Raw genomic sequence first — 17,839 nt, forward strand, 5'->3', positions numbered from 1 at the left:
CCGAGGCCCATTATCTGTTGAAACACAAGCATAACCTCTACCCCAGGTTAATAATTCACATGGACCTGACCACTGTCCACTCTGGAGGTCCTTCACCCTAACTTTAATTCCTGCAGAAACAAGCGTAGTCGATGTCAAAGATGTGAAGTGGCAAAGCATTGGCAGATTCTGCAATTCATCTGGAATAGTAAAAAATTTAACACATACAATGCCTTGTTCAGTTGGGCTTCAGGTGTTTCCTCAGACATTCCCCCTTTTTGTTTTTGCAGAAGTTGTTTGAGCATTCCGTGGGCACATTCCACAGTCCCCTGGCTGGTGGGAGAATGAGGAATTCCCGTGACATGGGTGACATCCCATGTGCATAAAAATGTTCACACCTTTTCAGATACATAGGCTGGGCTGTTATCAGTTTTTATTTTTTGTGGGACGCCACATATAGCAAAGGCCTTCTGCCAATGCCATATAACATCTTTGGCTGTTTCTTCTGTATGTGCAGTAGCAAGAATAACGGAGGAGAAAGTGTCAATAGACATGTGTACATGCTTTAATTTGCCAAATTCTGCCACGTGTGTTACATCAGTCTGCCAAATTTGGAGGGCCTGTAAGCCCCTAGGATTGGTGCCGTAAACTGTTGGAAAATGTTGCCCCTGACAATCAGGGCAGGAGACAACAATATCGAGCTTCGGCATTGGAAAGGTGAAATTGCCGTTCGAGGGCATGATAACCTTGATGAAAAACTGATGTGAAGAAATTGCCTGTTGTCTGGTGTTTGGAACCAGCCCTAACACAACGGCAGACACCAATTGATATCAATAAACACAAGTGCTTGTAATGATACAGATAAATCAATGCGCCAAACATGTCTTTCTTGAATGGCTTGCTCTACCATTTCAATTACACATTTGACATCTGAAGTCAAAATCCTGGATGCTGCAATATCTACATCTCCTTCTAGCAAGTCTACTAAAGGCTGTAGTTGTGATGATGACGGAACTAAAAAAGTTCTCATCCAATTTATGACATCAACTAGCTTCTGAACATCATTGAGTGTTTTGACATTAGTCACCAATTTAATTGCTTGGGGTTGTACTGTTCTATTAAGTACTTTCATTCTCAAGTAAAGCCAAGGTTGGGTATTTTGTATCTTTTCAGGAGCAATAACTAGGCTGTAATCCTCTAATGCTTGCCTAGCTTCACGCTCCATGTGGTCCAAGAGTGCAGGTGTTGCAGCAGCCAACAGAATATGTGGAGTGGCTGGAAGAAAATAGGCATGTTGTGAGCGGTTCAGACCGAGGGGCCTCACAACTGCAGCTGTTGTGAAGGACATATGCAAAGTCGAAAGAGACAGTGAAATTGGGGTTTTGAGAAACTGTCTATGTTGCAGAGAGGTAAGGAGAATGGAATGTAAAACAAGATAACAAGAGGGAGATACAGAATGTAGGTATGGCAGAACAAGGCACATGAACAAGCAGCTTTAACCTATTAGCAACCAAAACGTAACGCGTGTGCTTTGTGCTAGTGTGTAAATCGCTGTGTATCCTTTAATAAAGTGGCATTAACTTGATCACATTGATCGTGCATTTTGTGTCCGACAGTTCCGCGTCAAGAATATCATCCATATAATGGTAACAATAACATTCAAGGTATTTTTGTCAAACAGGGCTCAAATCTTGGGCTACAAACCATTAACATACAGTAGGTGAATTTTTCATTCCTTGAGGTAACACTTTCCAATGATAGCTTTTTGTAGGTTCTACATGATTGATTGACGGGACTGTGAAAGCAAAATTTTCCCTGTCCTTTTTATCCAATGGGATCATAAAAACCCAATCCTTCAGATCCATTACTACCACATTCCATTGCATGGGAATTATTGTAGGGGAAGGCAAACCCAGTTGTAAAGCCCCCCATTGCTGCCATCACCTCTAATTTTTTGCAGGTCATGCAGCAATTGCCATTTCCCCAATTTCTTTTGTGTAACAAAAACTGGGGTGTTCCAAGGGCTATATGATTCCTCAATATGGCCTGCTATTAACTGTTCCTCTACTAACATTCACAGGGATGTAAGTTTCTTGGTTTTTGAGGGGCCACTGATCCACCCACACCGGTTTATCCATAAGCCATTGTAATGCCATTGTCGGTCTTTTGACACCCTGAAAGACAGTGTCCCCTATGGAAAATCTGTGGTTATACGGACTCCCCTTTGCCTCAAGCAGTCTCGTCCCCACAAGTTTAGGGGTGCAGCAGTGACATAGGGTCAGACAGTGGCCTTTTGTCCTTCAGAATTAGTAACGAGTACAGGTTTAGCAGCCATAAAGCTGGTTGCCGTGCCTCCCAACCCCGTCACCCCAGAGGTGGTGGATACCACAGGCCAGAATTAGGCCAGTCCCATTGAGCAATAATAGTAACATCCACTCCTGTATCCAACAACCCAGATACCTGGGACATATTTGGTAAGGCACTGTCCATGGCAAGAGTGCACTTCATCTGATAAAGTCCATGATCAGAGGACTTGAGGTTTACCAGTAGATCCGAAGCCTCCAGACCTGCAAATCACTTATTCTGTCCTGGGAACACAACTCTTAAAAGGCACCAGTTGAGCAATTGGAACATTTTTCTCTATTGTTACAGGGGGTATTGCAGTAGAAACCATTGCACAAATTTGTCCTTCATAATCTGCATCTATGACTCCCACATGAACCATAATTCCTTGCAATGTGATGCTAGAGTGCACAATTAATAATGCACTCAGTCCATGTCCAATGGGCCCCCAAGCATTTAAAGGGACTTTGTGCACACCTCATGTACTTACAGTTACTGTGTCGGCAGTGGATACATCCATCCCTGCTGATCCTCTGTTTTTTCCCGACAAGAGGTCGCATAAGCTTGTGGCTGTTGGGTCACTAGATGACGTGATTGTGCAAGAAATGGGCTGTTCCCGGGGTTGGCAGGTATTTGTGCCTCCATGCACCTTTTCAAGCTCGTTTTCCCGTTTCCCTGTTGCAGGGGTTGCCCACTCAGGTGAAATTTATATCGGCATTTGTAGGTAGTCAGGGCCTGGCGGTCGGAAGATATCGCTGTCGGGGGCAGCCTGGTCTCTCCTTCTAGCAGCGAGACAGAGCTGATTAGGAAGGACGTGCTCAACTTGGCGTCTCGTAACTTGCACAATCTGTAAACAGACTGTCACAACCCTGGAGCCAAGGACGATTTATTCCTGGAGGGCTGGTTTCGTAACTAAAGATAAGCTTGTGCTATAGAAACAAGATGTAGGAGTAGAAGTTAAACAAGAGGAAGAATGCTGTGAGCTAGCAGAAAATTAACTGCAGAAAAAGTCAAGCTGACCTTAGACATTAGCCAATTATGAGCTCAATTTTTGCAATATGTATTAGGTGATTAACCATTGTGCCAATCAGCTTAAAACACACGTCTCTCTTTGTCTGTTTGGAATATAAAAGCGGTTGTTGTGTTCAATAAAGTGGATCCTGCCTTGCATCGAGCTGGGTCTCCGTCTCTCAATCGCGGCAAATTGGTGACCCCGACGTGATTCGGGATTAAGAACCACCTATCTGCGTGGCATGCTGCGAGTCCCACAGAACTTTGAATGAGCTGCTGAAAGGAAGCAGGAGCCGGCATTAAGAATCCCTCCGGAGTTGTGAGGTGAGCTGTGGGAGACATGGGAAGTCAAGTCTCTTCCCCAGAGAGGGACGTATATGAACTTATGAAAGCCCTTCTTAAAGAGCATGAAAAGAATCTCTCTGGGCAAGATCTTAAGGCTATGCTTAAGTGGGTACAAGTGAAAATCCCCACTGTAACTGCTTGCAGTATATTTACGACTGAGCTTTGGGATGATGTGGGAGTTAAGCTGTGGGACGCGGCTACAACAGGGAATGCTGAAGCACAGCGCATGCTCCCGTGGTAGGACTATCTTTGAAACTCTGAAGGCTCAAGAGACTGTTAAGAATAAAGACACTAAAGACAGGAAAGGTCTCCCGGTCGATAAGAAGACCTCGGAGCCTCCTGAGGTGGGTGCCGCCGAGTACCCCCCAGAGGATGATCCTTTTGATCCAGGACCAGTTGACCCAGAGGAGGAGCCAGATCTCTACCCTCCCGATCCCCAGGACGTATGGGCGAATATTAAACGACAGGCTCTGAAAGAGGGGGATTTGCAACTTGCAAAAAAAATAGTCGCTCCTGTTATCTATCAGGGGAGGGGGGCTCAATGGGAGGCATTATCCTTCCCTGTGGTGAAGGAGTTGCGCCGTACTGTTACCGAGCATGGCCTCTCTTCCCCATATTTCGCGAGTTTGTTATCTTCTGTCTTAGATTCTTATGTCATGACTCCGCATGATCTCAAATCTCTCGCACAGTTGCTGTTAACCCCCACACAGTATTCGCTATGGGAGTCGCAATGGGGGAGGGGACTCCAAACGCTTTTACTAACCTATGTGGGCCATAATAATCCTGCTCTTGCTGCATTAACTATTGAGCATCTTACGGGTACTGGCCAGCACACGGACCCGGTGGCTCAGGCGAGGGATATTCCGCGGGAAGCGCTTGAAGCCACGCGGAATGAAGCAAAGAAGGCTCTGCTTAAAATACCTGACTCTCAAAAGCCACAAAAGGCTTTTACTACCATTACTCAGGAACCTCGGGAGCCTTATATGCAATTTATTGACAGATTAAAACAAGCCTTAGAGCGCCAGATAGATAATGTGGAAGCGCGGGAAATTCTGTTGTTAAAGTTAGCAGTGGAAAATGCCAATGCAGATTGTAAGAAGTTATTGAAATCTCTTCCGAACCCTAATCCCTCTCTCGTGGAAATGGTGGAAGCCTGTAATAGAATTGGCACCGTAGATCATAAATTTGAAGCGATGGCCGCTGCTTTTGCTGCCATGCGTGGCACAGCTGGCCCCGGGGTTTGTTATGGCTGTGGCAAGCCTGGCCATTTGAAAAAGAATTGTATAGCTGCTACATCTGGAGCCAAGCCCCAGGCACCGGGGATTTGCCCTAGGTGCAGGAGGGGGCGCCATTATGCTAACCAATGTCGCTCTAAGTATGACTCCCAGGGACAACCGATACAGGGAAACCGATCGCGGAGCGCGGGACGGCGGCGCGTGCAGACACAAGTTCCGCAGTTAACCCCTCCGCTGCCGCAGAGGGATACGACAGTGCCTCAAGCCTTCACCCAGCCACAGCCGGGAGCGCCGGCCTGGACCTGGCAACCAGCCACACAGTAACGGTACTTGACTCCTCGGTTCATTTATTGTCAACAAACATTACGGGGCCTCTGCCCCCAAATACACAAGCATTATTACTGGGGAGGTCTTCTACGACCCTGTCGGGACTCTTTGTATTACCAGGGGTTATTGATTCTGATAGTACCAATGAAATTAAAATTATGGCATGGACCCTGTTCCCTCCCTGCACTATACCTAAGGGCAGTCGTATAGCGCAGTTGATTTTAATACCTAAAGGAACGGAATCCCCCATTGTTGCCCAACCTCAACAAAGGAAAGGGGGCTTTGGGTCAACTGGTGACCCGCAAATTTTGTGGGTACAGTCTATTTCACAAAAACGGCCCGTATATCAATGTACTCTTATCCGCAGGGAACAGCGGGTGATATTGAATGGGATCATTGACACAGGGGCCGATGTTACGGTGATCTCCCAGGCTAAATGGCCCCCAAATGGCCTCTGGCCAATGTTTCTCAGACCTTAGCAGGGATTGGGGGTGCTGGAAATAGTCACCAGAGCCTAGAGCTCATTCAGATACTGGGCCCGGAGGGGCATGTGGCCTCTGTTAAGCCCTTTGTGCTACCTGTGCCTATGATCTTATGGGGACGTGATGTACTGTCACAATGGGGAATGGCTATTCAAACGCATTTTTAGGAGGGGCCATTGAGGTGCGCGACACCCTGAAATTAACCTGGAAAACTAATACCCCTGTCTGGGTGGATCAATGGCCCCTGCCGCTAGAAAAGCTTCGCGCCCTGGAAGAATTAGTTGATGAACAGTTATCCAAAAGACATGTTGTGCCCTCTGTAAGCCCCTGGAATTCACCTGTTTTTGTGATTAAAAAACAAACTGGCAAGTGGCGCTTGCTCCATGACCTCAGAAAAATTAATGACGCTATGGAAGACATGGGAGCCCTGCAACCAGGGCTCCCTTCTCCCACAATGATCCCCCGGGACTGGTCTCTGACAGTCATTGACCTCAAGGACTGCTTTTTTAATATCCCTTTGCATCCAGAAGATTCTCCTAAATTTGCTTTTTCAGTTCCAAGCGTCAACATGCAAGCTCCATTGCAGAGATATCAGTGGGTTGTGCTACCACAAGGAATGAAAAACAGTCCCACGATATGCCAATGGTATGTAGCCAAGGTCCTTAGCCCTGTTAGAACAAAGATGCCCTGCGTTTTATTGTACCATTATATGGATGATATTCTAGTGGCAGCACAACATCACGAAGTCATGGAGGAAGCTGTAGCCCTTGTCATAACTGCTGTTAATTCAGCAGGTCTTTGTGTTGCGCCGGAAAAGGTTCAGAAAATACCACCATGGAAATATCTAGGCTGGCGCATACGGGCTCAAACTATAGTCCCACAGCCTTTACTAATTCAAGCAGATGTGAGGACTTTGCATGATGTGCAGAAGTTGTTGGGAACAATTAATTGGGTCCGACCTTTGCTAGGAATTTCCAATGCAGATTTAAGTCCTTTATTCGACCTGCTTAAGGGGAGCACAGACTTATGTTCCCCTCGTGCTCTCAACCCTGCAGCTGTTGATTCCTTACAAAAAGTTGCTACAGCTATTACCTTAAGACAGGCACATCGATATGCCCCTGAGTTACCTTTCCTTTTAATCATTTTGAATCCTGCTCGACAGCCTCATGCCTTGATATTTCAATGGGACTTGCAGGAGTCTGACCCGTTGCTTATCATTGAATGGGTATTTTTACCGAATCAACCCACGAAAACCATCTCAACACAGCATGAAATGTTTGCATCCTTGATTGTCCGTGCCAGGCGGCGCTTGTTAATGTTGTCTGGAATGGACTTCACTTGTATTTATTTGCCTATGGTCAGTGATTATTTGCAGTGGCTTCACCAACAATCGGAAGCCTTCAGTATAGCGATAGCTGGTTATACAGGCCAACTCACTTCTCACCCACCTTCTCATAAATTGTTTAATGCTAATTTCCAGCTTGTACCTAGACCAAAGAGGAGTGACCAGCCTTTGCAAGCTCTTACTGTTTTTACAGATGGATCTGGGAAGTCCCATAAATCTGTTATCCTCTGGTGGGACGACCAGCGCAAACAATGGAATCGGATATAAAGACAGTGCCGGGTTCCCCCCAAATCGTGGAACTGACTGCCGTCGTCCGAGCCTTTAGAAAATGGTCTACACCGCTTAATATCATCACTGATTCAGCTTATGTTGCAGGGATTGTTGAACGAGCTGAGGCGTCTGTGTTACGAAATGTCTCACATTTTGCATTATTTGCTTTGTTACAGGAACTTATTTTTCTTTTAGATTCTTGCATTCATTCCTATTTCATTATGCATGTCAGATCTCACACTTCCTTGCCTGGTTTTATAGCGGAAGGGAACCGGCAAGCTGACCTGCTTACATTACCGGTACAGGTACTGCCAGACCGCATAGCACAAGCAAAACTCAGCCACGCTTTCTTTCACCAAAATGCTGGTGGGCTTAAGCGACAATTTGGCCTTACTACTCAGCAGGCAACCAGTATAGTTGCTGTGTGTCCCGATTGTCAAAGGCACTCATTTCCTACAATAGCAGGAGAGTTAATCCTAGAGGATTGCAAAGTTTGCAACTGTGGCAAACCGATGTCACTCATTTTTCGGAGTTTGGTCACTTAAAATATATTCACTCCTCTATTGATACCTTTTCTGGGGCATTATTTGCCTCTTGTCATACTGGCGAAAAGGCGCGCGATGTTCAACGACATCTGCTGCGTGCTTTTGCCACTTTAGGCATACCCTCTCAAATTAAAACTGACAATGGCCCTGCATATATTTCAACTGCAATTAAAAAGTTTTTGAGTTCTTGGGGGATCAACCACATTACGGGTATCCCTCATTCCCCCACGGGCCAATCCTTAATTGAACGCTCTCATCAGTCTCTAAAACGCTTATTGCAACAACAAAAAGGGGAGTAGGGACCGTTACCCCCGAGGAACGTCTTCAGAAAGCTTTATATGTTTTTAATTTTCTGAATTGTTCTTTGATAGACAGTAATCCTCCCATAGTCCGTCATTTTAATACGAATGCTTCGCTCGAACTGCAAATCAAGCCGCCTGTGCTGATCCGAGATCCAGAAACAGGTACAGTCATGGGACCTTATCCCCTATTACATGGGGTAGAGGTTATGCTTGTGTTTCTACAGAGAAGGGGCCTAGATGGATTCCCGCGAAGAGCGTACGACCTTTTCGTGAACCCCTGCCACAACCAACTGGAGAGGGACCGGAGTGCTCCAATCAGAATTTTGGACAGCAGACAGAAGAACTGCCCGGAAACATCACAACTGAAGAAGGAATTACATGAATAAGTATTGAGAACTGTCCATTGCAGAAATTACCTGTGGTTCATGTGAAAACTGTGAAAACTGTGACCCTTGGGTTTTGTGTGAATGTTATACTTGTGCGAAAAAGTGGATTTTTGGTCTTTCAGTCAGCGTTTTGCAGCCTCGTTGTTCCTGCCCGGAGCTGCTGCTGGCAGAGCTTTAGCAACTCTAGACAAACTAGGCTGCTGGCTTGCAAAACAAACTAGCGCTACAAGTCAGGCACTGTCTGGTCTCTTATTAGATGTGGATAGCGTTCGCCATGCTACATTACAAAATAGGGCCGCTATAGATTTTTTGCTTTTAGCTCAAGGTCATGGTTGTGAGGATTTTGACGGTATGTGTTGTATGAATCTTTCAGCAACTCAAAGAGGGGGTTTCCAAACTTCACCAAGAAGATAGTTGGGATTGGCTGGATAAACTGTTTGGAGGCTGGGGCCTATCAGGATGGTTGAGAAGCCTTGTAAAAATGATTGTGTATGCTTTAGTCGTTTTCATTTTTTTTACTTTGTTTACCCTGTTTTTTGCAGTGTGTGCAGAACCTGATAGCCAGCTCAGTGAAAAGGATCCTTGTTGTGCAACAAGAAGGGGGATGTCGGGGGCAGCCTGGTCTCTCCTTCTAGCAGCGAGACAGAGCTGATTAGGAAGGACGTGCTCAACTTGGCGTCTCGTAACTTGCACAATCTGTAAACAGACTGTCACAACCCTGGAGCCAAGGACGATTTATTCCTGGAGGGCTGGTTTCGTAACTAAAGATAAGCTTGTGCTATAGAAACAAGATGTAGGAGTAGAAGTTAAACAAGAGGAAGATGCTGTGAGCTAGCAGAAAATTAACTGCAGAAAAAGTCAAGCTGACCTTAGACATTAGCCAATTATGAGCTCAATTTTTGCAATATGTATTAGGTGATTAACCATTGTGCCAATCAGCTTAAAACACACGTCTCTCTTTGTCTGTTTGGAATATAAAAGCGGTTGTTGTGTTCAATAAAGTGGATCCTGCCTTGCATCGAGCTGGGTCTCCGTCTCTCAATCGCGGCATATCGCGTTGTACGGAAAGATAGGGCCCCTTTTTCTGATACCCCGATAGCCAATAGTAATGTAGCAGTGATGTAAGCAGACGGAAGTGACGTTGTAAACCCAAGCTATATAAGGCCTGTATATTCCTCAATAAAACGCCATTTGCCATCCACACATTGGTGTCTGTGAGCTGATGGCCCAGCGGCCTGGGGTTGGTCGCCGTGCCGTTCCTGAACCAGGTCGCCGCGCCTCTGAAAGGCAACAAGTGGTGCCGAAACCCGGAATCTCCTGGAATCGGGTGAATGGCGGCCGAGCGGCAGGACCAGCCCGGCGGGGAGGACGCTCCCGGACCAACAAGGAGGATGGAAACCCTTGTGAAGGTCGTATTACAAATTCATAAGCAGTGGGGGATTGATTGTAAACCCAAAGATTTTACTCTCGCTGTAGAGAGACTTTTAAAAATTGGGGTCATTGACCAGCCGATTGATATCCTCCACCCTGAAGTGTGGGATAAATGCGCTAAAGCATTAGCCGAGGGGACAGTGTTCTCGGGAAGTGGGAAAAACCTTAAGGCACGGGGGAAAGTCGTACAGGCCTTACAGAAGGCCTTGCAAGAGCAGGAGACCTGGAGGGCGGCAAGGGACTGTTTGCAAACCACTCCGAAATTGGGAGTCAGGGTGGCTACACAGACTTCGTGCCCTCCAGATAGTGACAATCCTGCTGAGCCTAAGGACCTGCGGGAGAGCGATGCACCCCCCCAATCCCCAAACCCTGACCCACTTACGGAGGAGGAGAAACGAGCAAAGTCCTTTTGGGGTGGGCTAACCGAGGAAGCTAGGGGAGCCGCAGAGAAATCAGAATCTGGGGAAATCTGGCCCACACCACCACCCTATGTGCCTCAAAATGGTGCTGAGCACAAGAGGGAAGGGCAGGGCAAAGATGTTTTCAGCGGGAAAAGGGAGGAAGTGCTAGAACTAACGAGCGTGCGTGAAAGGGAAGGGGAGGAGAATGAGGGAGAGTCGAGGGAGGGAACGGCCCGCCTGCAAGGGCAGTGGGCAGGGCCGGAGCCCAACGAGAAGGCACTGGAGCCCGGCAGTGACCAGTCAGTCTAGCTCCGGCTACAACTCAGACAGTAGCTGGGAAGAGCGGCTTGCAGCAAAAACAGTGAGGATTGGAAGAAGGGTGGATAGGGCTAAAAGCCAGCATACCTCCACCCAAATTAAAGAAGAGCCACAAGGGGAACACCTCCCTCTCATGGACTGGAGGAAGATAAAGATAGCATGCGCCAACTGGGCCCCTTCAACCCCGCTGGCGTTCCCGGTCCAAGTGACAGATGGGGGACAGAGGGTTTACTCACCAATAAACCCTAAGGATATACAAGCAATTGTTAAAGCAATTGCGGATAAAGGGCTTAACTCTGCCACGGTCTCCACCCTCATAGACAGTGTCTTTGGGGTAGACGACGTGCTCCCATTTGGTATAAAACAAACCTGTAGACTGATTTTTGATGGGGCAGGGATGATTGTTTTCAAACAAGAATGGGAAGATAACTGTGCAAGGCAGCTAGCCCAAGTAACTGGGGCGGATCACCTGTTACACGGCTCCAGCCTGCAAAGGTTAATGGGTACAGACCCAACTATGATTTACCCCCCAGGCGCAAGCTCAGGGCCTGCGGGCCCATGAGGTTTTGACAACTACTCGTGCGGCCAGAGAAGCTATTCATACAGCTTCTACAGTCATCGCCAAACCATCGCCATGGGCCACAATAAAGCAAACTGAAAGCAAAAGCTTCACACATTTTGTGGATCGCCTCCAAGCAGCGGTCGACTCCTCGTCCCTACCTGCAGAAGCAAAAGGCCCAGTTGTAGCAGAGTGCCTACGCCAGCAGGGTAATTCAGCAACTAAAGAAATCTTGGATCATTGCCGGTGGGGTCAAGCATCGCGAACATGATTAAGCATGTCGTGAAGGAAGAGCATTTAGCCCCAATCCAGGCGGCTGTTTGCACTGCAATTGCTAATGTGATGGCATGTTTTAAATGTGGCCAGGCAGGTCACGTCGCAGCAAATTGCCCTCGATTGGGGAATCTGCCAACAGCACTCCCTTCGCGCCAAAACTGGCCCAGAGGACCGTGTTGGGCCTGTGGAAAGAAAGGACATTTCGCCAAGGAGTGCAGATCTAAAAGTCAGGGAAACGGGAAGGGGAGAGGGCACCTGGGCCGCGCACTGCCCTCTCCCACCTGGAACACAAGGCGGCCCAACTCTATGCCGATCAACAATTATGTCAACCCCGGATGGAGCGAGGTCCCCCAGAACCCACTGCCCCCTTGAGAAGCAACCAACTCTATGGTTCAACTGATGATCCAGCCGAATCTGTCCCTATCTCAGGGGCAGCAAAGACCACCCTTTGGGGGCGAGACCCCAGGGTGGCCCTGGCAGTAAAGTGTGATAACCCGCCAGTGGTGTGGGGGATCTGTTCCCTTTATAATACCTCAAATGATACCACCATTAATGTTCCCTTCTTGATTGACACCGGAGCAGATGTTACAGTTATCCCTGAGACAAACTGGCCCCTGTATTGGAAATTGGAAAACGCCCCCCTGGTGGGTGGAGTCGGAGGACTAACCCGGGCTCGAAGAGTGCCCAGTTGGTAGCAATAACGCTTCACACTGAAAAAGGACCGGAAAAAACTATTACCCTCTTCCCATATGTCATGCCAGGTGTTCCACCCTTGTTGGGAAGGGACGCTCTAGCCTTATTGAAAGCCAGGGTGACAAATTTACCGTGAGGGCCACTGCCGCACACCCGCTTCCACCGATCAGACTGATATGGAAATCATCAGACCCGGTGTGGGTCGAGCAGTGGCCCCTGTCAAAGCCTCGAATGGATGCACTTCTTGAGCTAATTGATCGCAACTACAACAAGGCCATATTGAACCTTCTACTAGCCCATGGAACACCCCAGTTTTTGTAATACCCAAATGATCCAGCGAAGGGTTTCACCTCCTCCATGACCTGCGCGAAGTAAACAAGAAAATTCAACCAATGGGCCCTGTCCAAACGCTGTTACCTATGAACTCTATGATACCAGAGGGACAGCCTTGCGCCGTCCTCGATATTAAGGACTGTTTCTTTTTGATACCCCTGCACGAGGAAGACAAGGAACGGTTTGCCTTTTCTGTTGTGTTTCCAAACAGCCAACGCCCCAATTTGCGCTTTCAGTGGAAAGTGTTACCCCAAGGAATGGTCAATTCGCCTACTATCTGCCAGATTACAGTGGATTGAGCGCTGGCACCGGTTCGACACAACAACCCGACTGCGACTATCATCCAATACATGGACGATATTTTGATCGCCGCGCCGTCCGGGGGTCAGGTGGACCAGCTAGTGTCAACGATCTCAGAAACTCTAAAAACAAATGGGTTTGAAATTGCAAGTGCGAAAGTTAAAAGAGGACCATGTGTGAGTTTTTTGGGAGTGGGGATCACAAGTTCCTACGTAACCCCTCCCCCCCAAATAAAAATCCGTCGGCACATCAAGACGCTCCATGATATGCAACAGTTGGTGGGGCCCTTGCAATGGCTCCGCAATGTCGTCCTGATCCCTCCCGAGACCATGGTCCCCTTGTACGATCTTCTAAAAGGAAAGAACCCATGGGAGCGAAAAATTCTGATGATGGAAGCAATGAATTCTCTTGACTTTATCGAGCAACAGGTATCATCAAGCACGCTTGCCAGATGGAACCCAGATGCACCGCTTGATCTGTATGTACACTTCACGGAAAAAGGGGGGGTAGGGGCATTAGCCCAGGGTCCCCCAGAAAAAGCACGACCAATACAATGGATAGTCCTGGGGAAACCGTCACGTGCATTCTCTCCAGGAGTTGAGTGTCTTGGCAACCTCATCATGAAAGGTAGAAAACTTGCCCTAAGACATCTAGGCATCGAACCTGCCAGAATATACCTACCCTTCCGCAAACAGCTTCCAACACAATCAGTGGTGATGTCAGAGTACTTGGCTATAGCCCTCGTCGGATTTGGGGAGAGATCCGCTACGCTGTAAAGCCCCCTTGGGCTCAAATGTTGGTGATTGTTGACATCAATCTTCCGCAGAAAATCATGGACCTACCCCAACAGGGACCAACGGTTTTTACAGATGCATCCTCAGTGACCTCAACTGTGGCAGCAGTATGGCAATCAGAAGGAGAATGGCGCTGTGTCAAAATGATCGATCGTGCACTTTCAGTCCAGCAGCTAGAAGCAACAGCAGTAGTGCTAGCGTGCAGACTGTTCCCGACGGAACACCTTAACATCGTGACTGATTCAATGTTCGTGGCTAAACTTTGTTTAGCCATGTCAGGACCCGGTGTGTCAATATCTGCAACAGCATTGATGCTAGAAGAAGCGCTTTCTTCCTGAAACGGCACCATATCAGTTATCCATGTTAATAGCCATAGCCCAATCGAAGGGTTTTTTCAAACCGGTAATGACAAAGCAGACGCCGCTGCAAAAGGACTGTGGATGCTGAGAGACGCCCGTCAGTTACACGAGTCTCTTCATATTGGAACAAAGGCGCTAGCGAAGACATGTGGGATTTCGGTTGTGGATGCAAAACACGTAGTAGCTACGTGCCCCCACTGTCAGAAAGCTCCGCTGTGGTCCAGTGGAGTTAATCCCAGAGGTCTTAAAGCTTCTGAGGTGTGGCAAATGGATTTTACACTCTGTCAGCTGCTAATGCCTCGAGCGTGGCTAGCGGTAACTGTAGACACGTATAGTGGAGTGATGGTAGCCACACAGCACTTCAAGACCGACTCTAAAGCAACCATTCAACATTGGCTGACAGCCATGGCGTGGCTTGGTGTCCCCAATCAAATTAAAACAGACAATGGCCCCAATTTTGTTTCTAAATCAGTCCAAGCATTCGTTTTGAAATGGGGTATTACTCTAATACATGGTATCCCATATAATAGTACAGGGCAAGCCATAGTTGAGCGGGCAAACCAAACTCTAAAAGCCAAATTGGAGGTTTTGGCAAAAGCAGAAGGTTTTACTAATGCCATTCCTTCAAGAGACCAAACACGTCTCTTGATGACCGCTTTGTTAGCTTTGAACCAATTCCCTAGGGGAGAAGAGGTGAATAGCCCCATTCAGAAACATTGGGCCACTCGAGCGCTGGAAGAAGGCCCACCGGTTACAATTAGAAATGAGTTGGGGGAATGGGAACAAGGGTGGAGACTAGTTCTAACAGGACGAGGGTACACTGCTGCCAGAAAGGATGGCAGAGTCAAATGGTGTCCGCTTAAGTCTATTAAACCAGACCTTCAGAATAAAACTAATGAAAACTGTGAGTTTCTGTTCACAGAACCAGCGCATCGGACACCCCTGTAATCCGTATACCCCGGTGCCGGGGGAAGTCGACGAGTCGGCGAGCACCCGGTCCAAGCCTGAGAGTTCCACACTGGCAGAATCCAGACAACAACAAAACAGCCTTTTACGGGGGGGGTGGTGAAGCCTTTGTGTGATTCTAATCTTGGGGCTCGTAATGCTATCCGGCGGCTTGTATGAACATCAACCATGGGAATGGGTGTTGGTGAGATGGGAGGATCAGACGATATTACAAAGGATTGTTACTCCAGGACCCCCTAGCTTCCAGGTATCCCCCTGCGATCTAACCCCCACAGACCCCTGTTTAAAAGGTATGATGTACTACATGTGCCCTAGCTCTAATCCCGGCAAATCTTACTGCAACGCCCTCAATCAGTATTATTGTTCCTATTGGGGGTGCGAAACTATAGCCTCAGACTGGAAGCCACCATCGCCAGATAAATACTTGAAGGTGCAGTGGGGTCCTCATAAGTGTATCAGGCGTGACAATCAACCACAGCTGGGCTACCGTAGTCGAGTGTGGGCAAAACCTAGGGGTAAAGAATGGTGTGAATATCTTATATTGAATGTAAGTAATGAAAACGACCTGGGATGGATTGTTGGCAAAACCTGGGGGTTTAGATATTGGGAATCCGGTACAGATAGAGGGGACTGTTTTTTATCAAAAACAAGATGTGAAGAGCGGTATGGCAATTGGTCCCAATGTTGTAATCAAAAACGATAACCAGCAGAGAAAAGAGAGCTTGCCGATCTCCACCCCCGTTCCAACTAGCCCCCTGCCAACTAAGCAAATAGTTCCTTTCAGTAAATCAAATGTGAATTTTCACCTTTTGCCCGACAAGCCATTTTTTAATGTGTTAGACGCTACCTTCCGGTCGCTGAATCAGTCAAACCCGAACCTTACGAGTTCTTGATGGTTATGTTATGATGTATATCCCCCTTTCTATGAGGGTGTTGCCCTCGATGCTCCCTTTGACTATTCATCAGATAGCAGCCCGACCCAGTGTAGGTGGGACACACCATGAAAAGGAATTACCCTGAGTCAAGTCAGAGGCCAGGGCGTGTGTTTTGGTAACATCACACTGGCAAACTGGGAAAGTGCTGTTTGCGTAAAAACTGTTGTAATTAATAGAACCCATAAATGGGCGATCCCGTCTGCATCTGGGATGTGGATTTGCCACCAAACAGGAGTAACCCCCTGTGTGTCTCTTGAACTTTTTAATGACTCTTTTGATTTTTGCACACAAATTTTGATTGTTCCCAGGATCTTATACCATCCGGAAGAAGAGATGTACTATCATTGGGGAGAAACTAACAGCAGATTTCAAAAAAGAGAAGTACTGACAGCTGTAACGATAGCGATGCTGCTTGGTCTGGGAGCAGCCGGCACGGCCACAGGAGTGACCTCCCTGGTGACCCAACAACGAGGCCTAGCTCAATTACAAACCGCCATCAACGAAGATTTGGACAAAATCGAAAAATCCATGACTTTTTTAGAACAATCCCTTTCTTCGCTCTCAGAAGTTGTTTTACAAAATAGACGGGGATTAGATCTCCTGTTCATGCAACAGGGAGGCCTTTGTGCCGCCTTGGAAGAGGAATGTTGCTTTTATGTGGACCACACTGGAGTGGTTAGAGATTCGATGGCTAAATTAAGAGAAAGATTAGCTCAAAGAAGAGAGACAGGAAAGCCCAACAAGGATGGTTTGAATCATGGTTTAGCCATTCATCGTGGTTAACCACTTTGATATCTACCTTAGTGGGACCAATCGCAATGATCATATTGGCATTAGTTTTTGGACCCTGCATATTGAATAAACTCGTGTCGTTGGTCAAGAGCCGGTTAGAGACGGTTAACATCATGTTAGTGGAACATCAACAACTGCTTTAAGAACGTATTTCTCAATTGTCCTTAGTCATCCTTAGTTACTTAGACATTCCTAATTATTCCCCTATTGCCACCCACTCAATGTGCCTTATGCCTGTTGTCACATGCAATATCTATGAATTTGACTCAGTAGTAGCATTGGGCTTGCTTTTTAAAGTAACTTTTTAAAATCCATTTTAAAGTAACTTTTTAAATCAGCTTGCTCGATTTAGCATAGGGAGGGGGGAAATGTAGGTAGTCAGGGCCTGGAGGTCGGAAGATATCGCGTTGTACGGAAAGATAGGGCCCCTTTTTCTGATACCCGATAGCCAATAGTAATGTAGCAGTGATGTAAGCAGACGGAAGTGACGTTGTAAACCCAAGCTATATAAGGCCTGTATATTCCTCAATAAAACGCCATTTTCTATCCAGCACATTGGTGTCTGTGAGCTGATGGCCCAAGCGGCCTGGGGTTGGTCGCCGTGCCGTTCCTGAACCAGGTCGCCGCGCCTCCGAAAGGCAACAACATAGGTCAATGTGTATATTATATTATAAAGTAAACACTTTCTCTTCTACACACAGAATTTTCCTCCTTCAGCAGCAGCAGCAAATGTTGGTGGCAAAATATTTACATTTGGTTCTTACAAGCTTCGAGTACACACTAAAGGTAGAACTTTTATTGTCCAGTCATAGTTCTGATGTTTGAAAGTGACTTCCAACAATAACAGAAGAAATGGAATCTCTCTGCAGGTGCTGACATAGATGCTGTTTGTGTTGCTGCTAGACATGTAGAAAGATCGGATTTTTTTCAGTTGTTCTTTGAAAAACTGAAACATCAGGAAGAAATAAAAAACCTAACAGTGAGTAAGCACTCTCCATGATAATCGTGCAACTTCTACAGTAAGAATGTTCATGTTAAAGACTCATATTGGTAGAGGATGTCTTACAAGACAAAACTTTAATATACATTGTTTCTGAGTCCCTTCTAAAATG

The 17,839-nt window shown here is 47.0% G+C and overlaps 1 protein-coding gene across 1 annotated transcript; it reads left to right on the forward strand.

Moving 5' to 3' along the window:
* The first annotated feature begins 4,181 nt into the window (after positions 1-4,181).
* LOC122154284 (endogenous retrovirus group K member 7 Gag polyprotein-like) lies at positions 4,182-7,314 on the forward strand. Its single transcript, XM_042801628.1, has 2 exons — positions 4,182-5,239; positions 7,261-7,314. The coding sequence occupies exon 1, from the start codon at positions 4,335-4,337 to the stop codon at positions 5,235-5,237; it is 903 nt and encodes a 300-aa protein (XP_042657562.1). The 5' UTR covers positions 4,182-4,334; the 3' UTR covers positions 5,238-5,239; positions 7,261-7,314.
* The last annotated feature ends 10,525 nt before the right edge of the window (positions 7,315-17,839 follow it).

Source organism: Tyto alba, unplaced genomic scaffold, assembly GCF_018691265.1.
Source record: "Tyto alba isolate M040663 unplaced genomic scaffold, T.alba_DEE_v4.0 Super-Scaffold_36, whole genome shotgun sequence".
Taxonomy (NCBI): Eukaryota; Metazoa; Chordata; class Aves; order Strigiformes; family Tytonidae; genus Tyto; species Tyto alba.

What these genes read in the sequence shown, in the direction of transcription:
- LOC122154284 (XM_042801628.1), top strand. Translation starts at nt 4,335, where the DNA reads ATGACTCCGCATGATCTCAAATCTCTCGCACAGTTGCTGTTAACCCCC.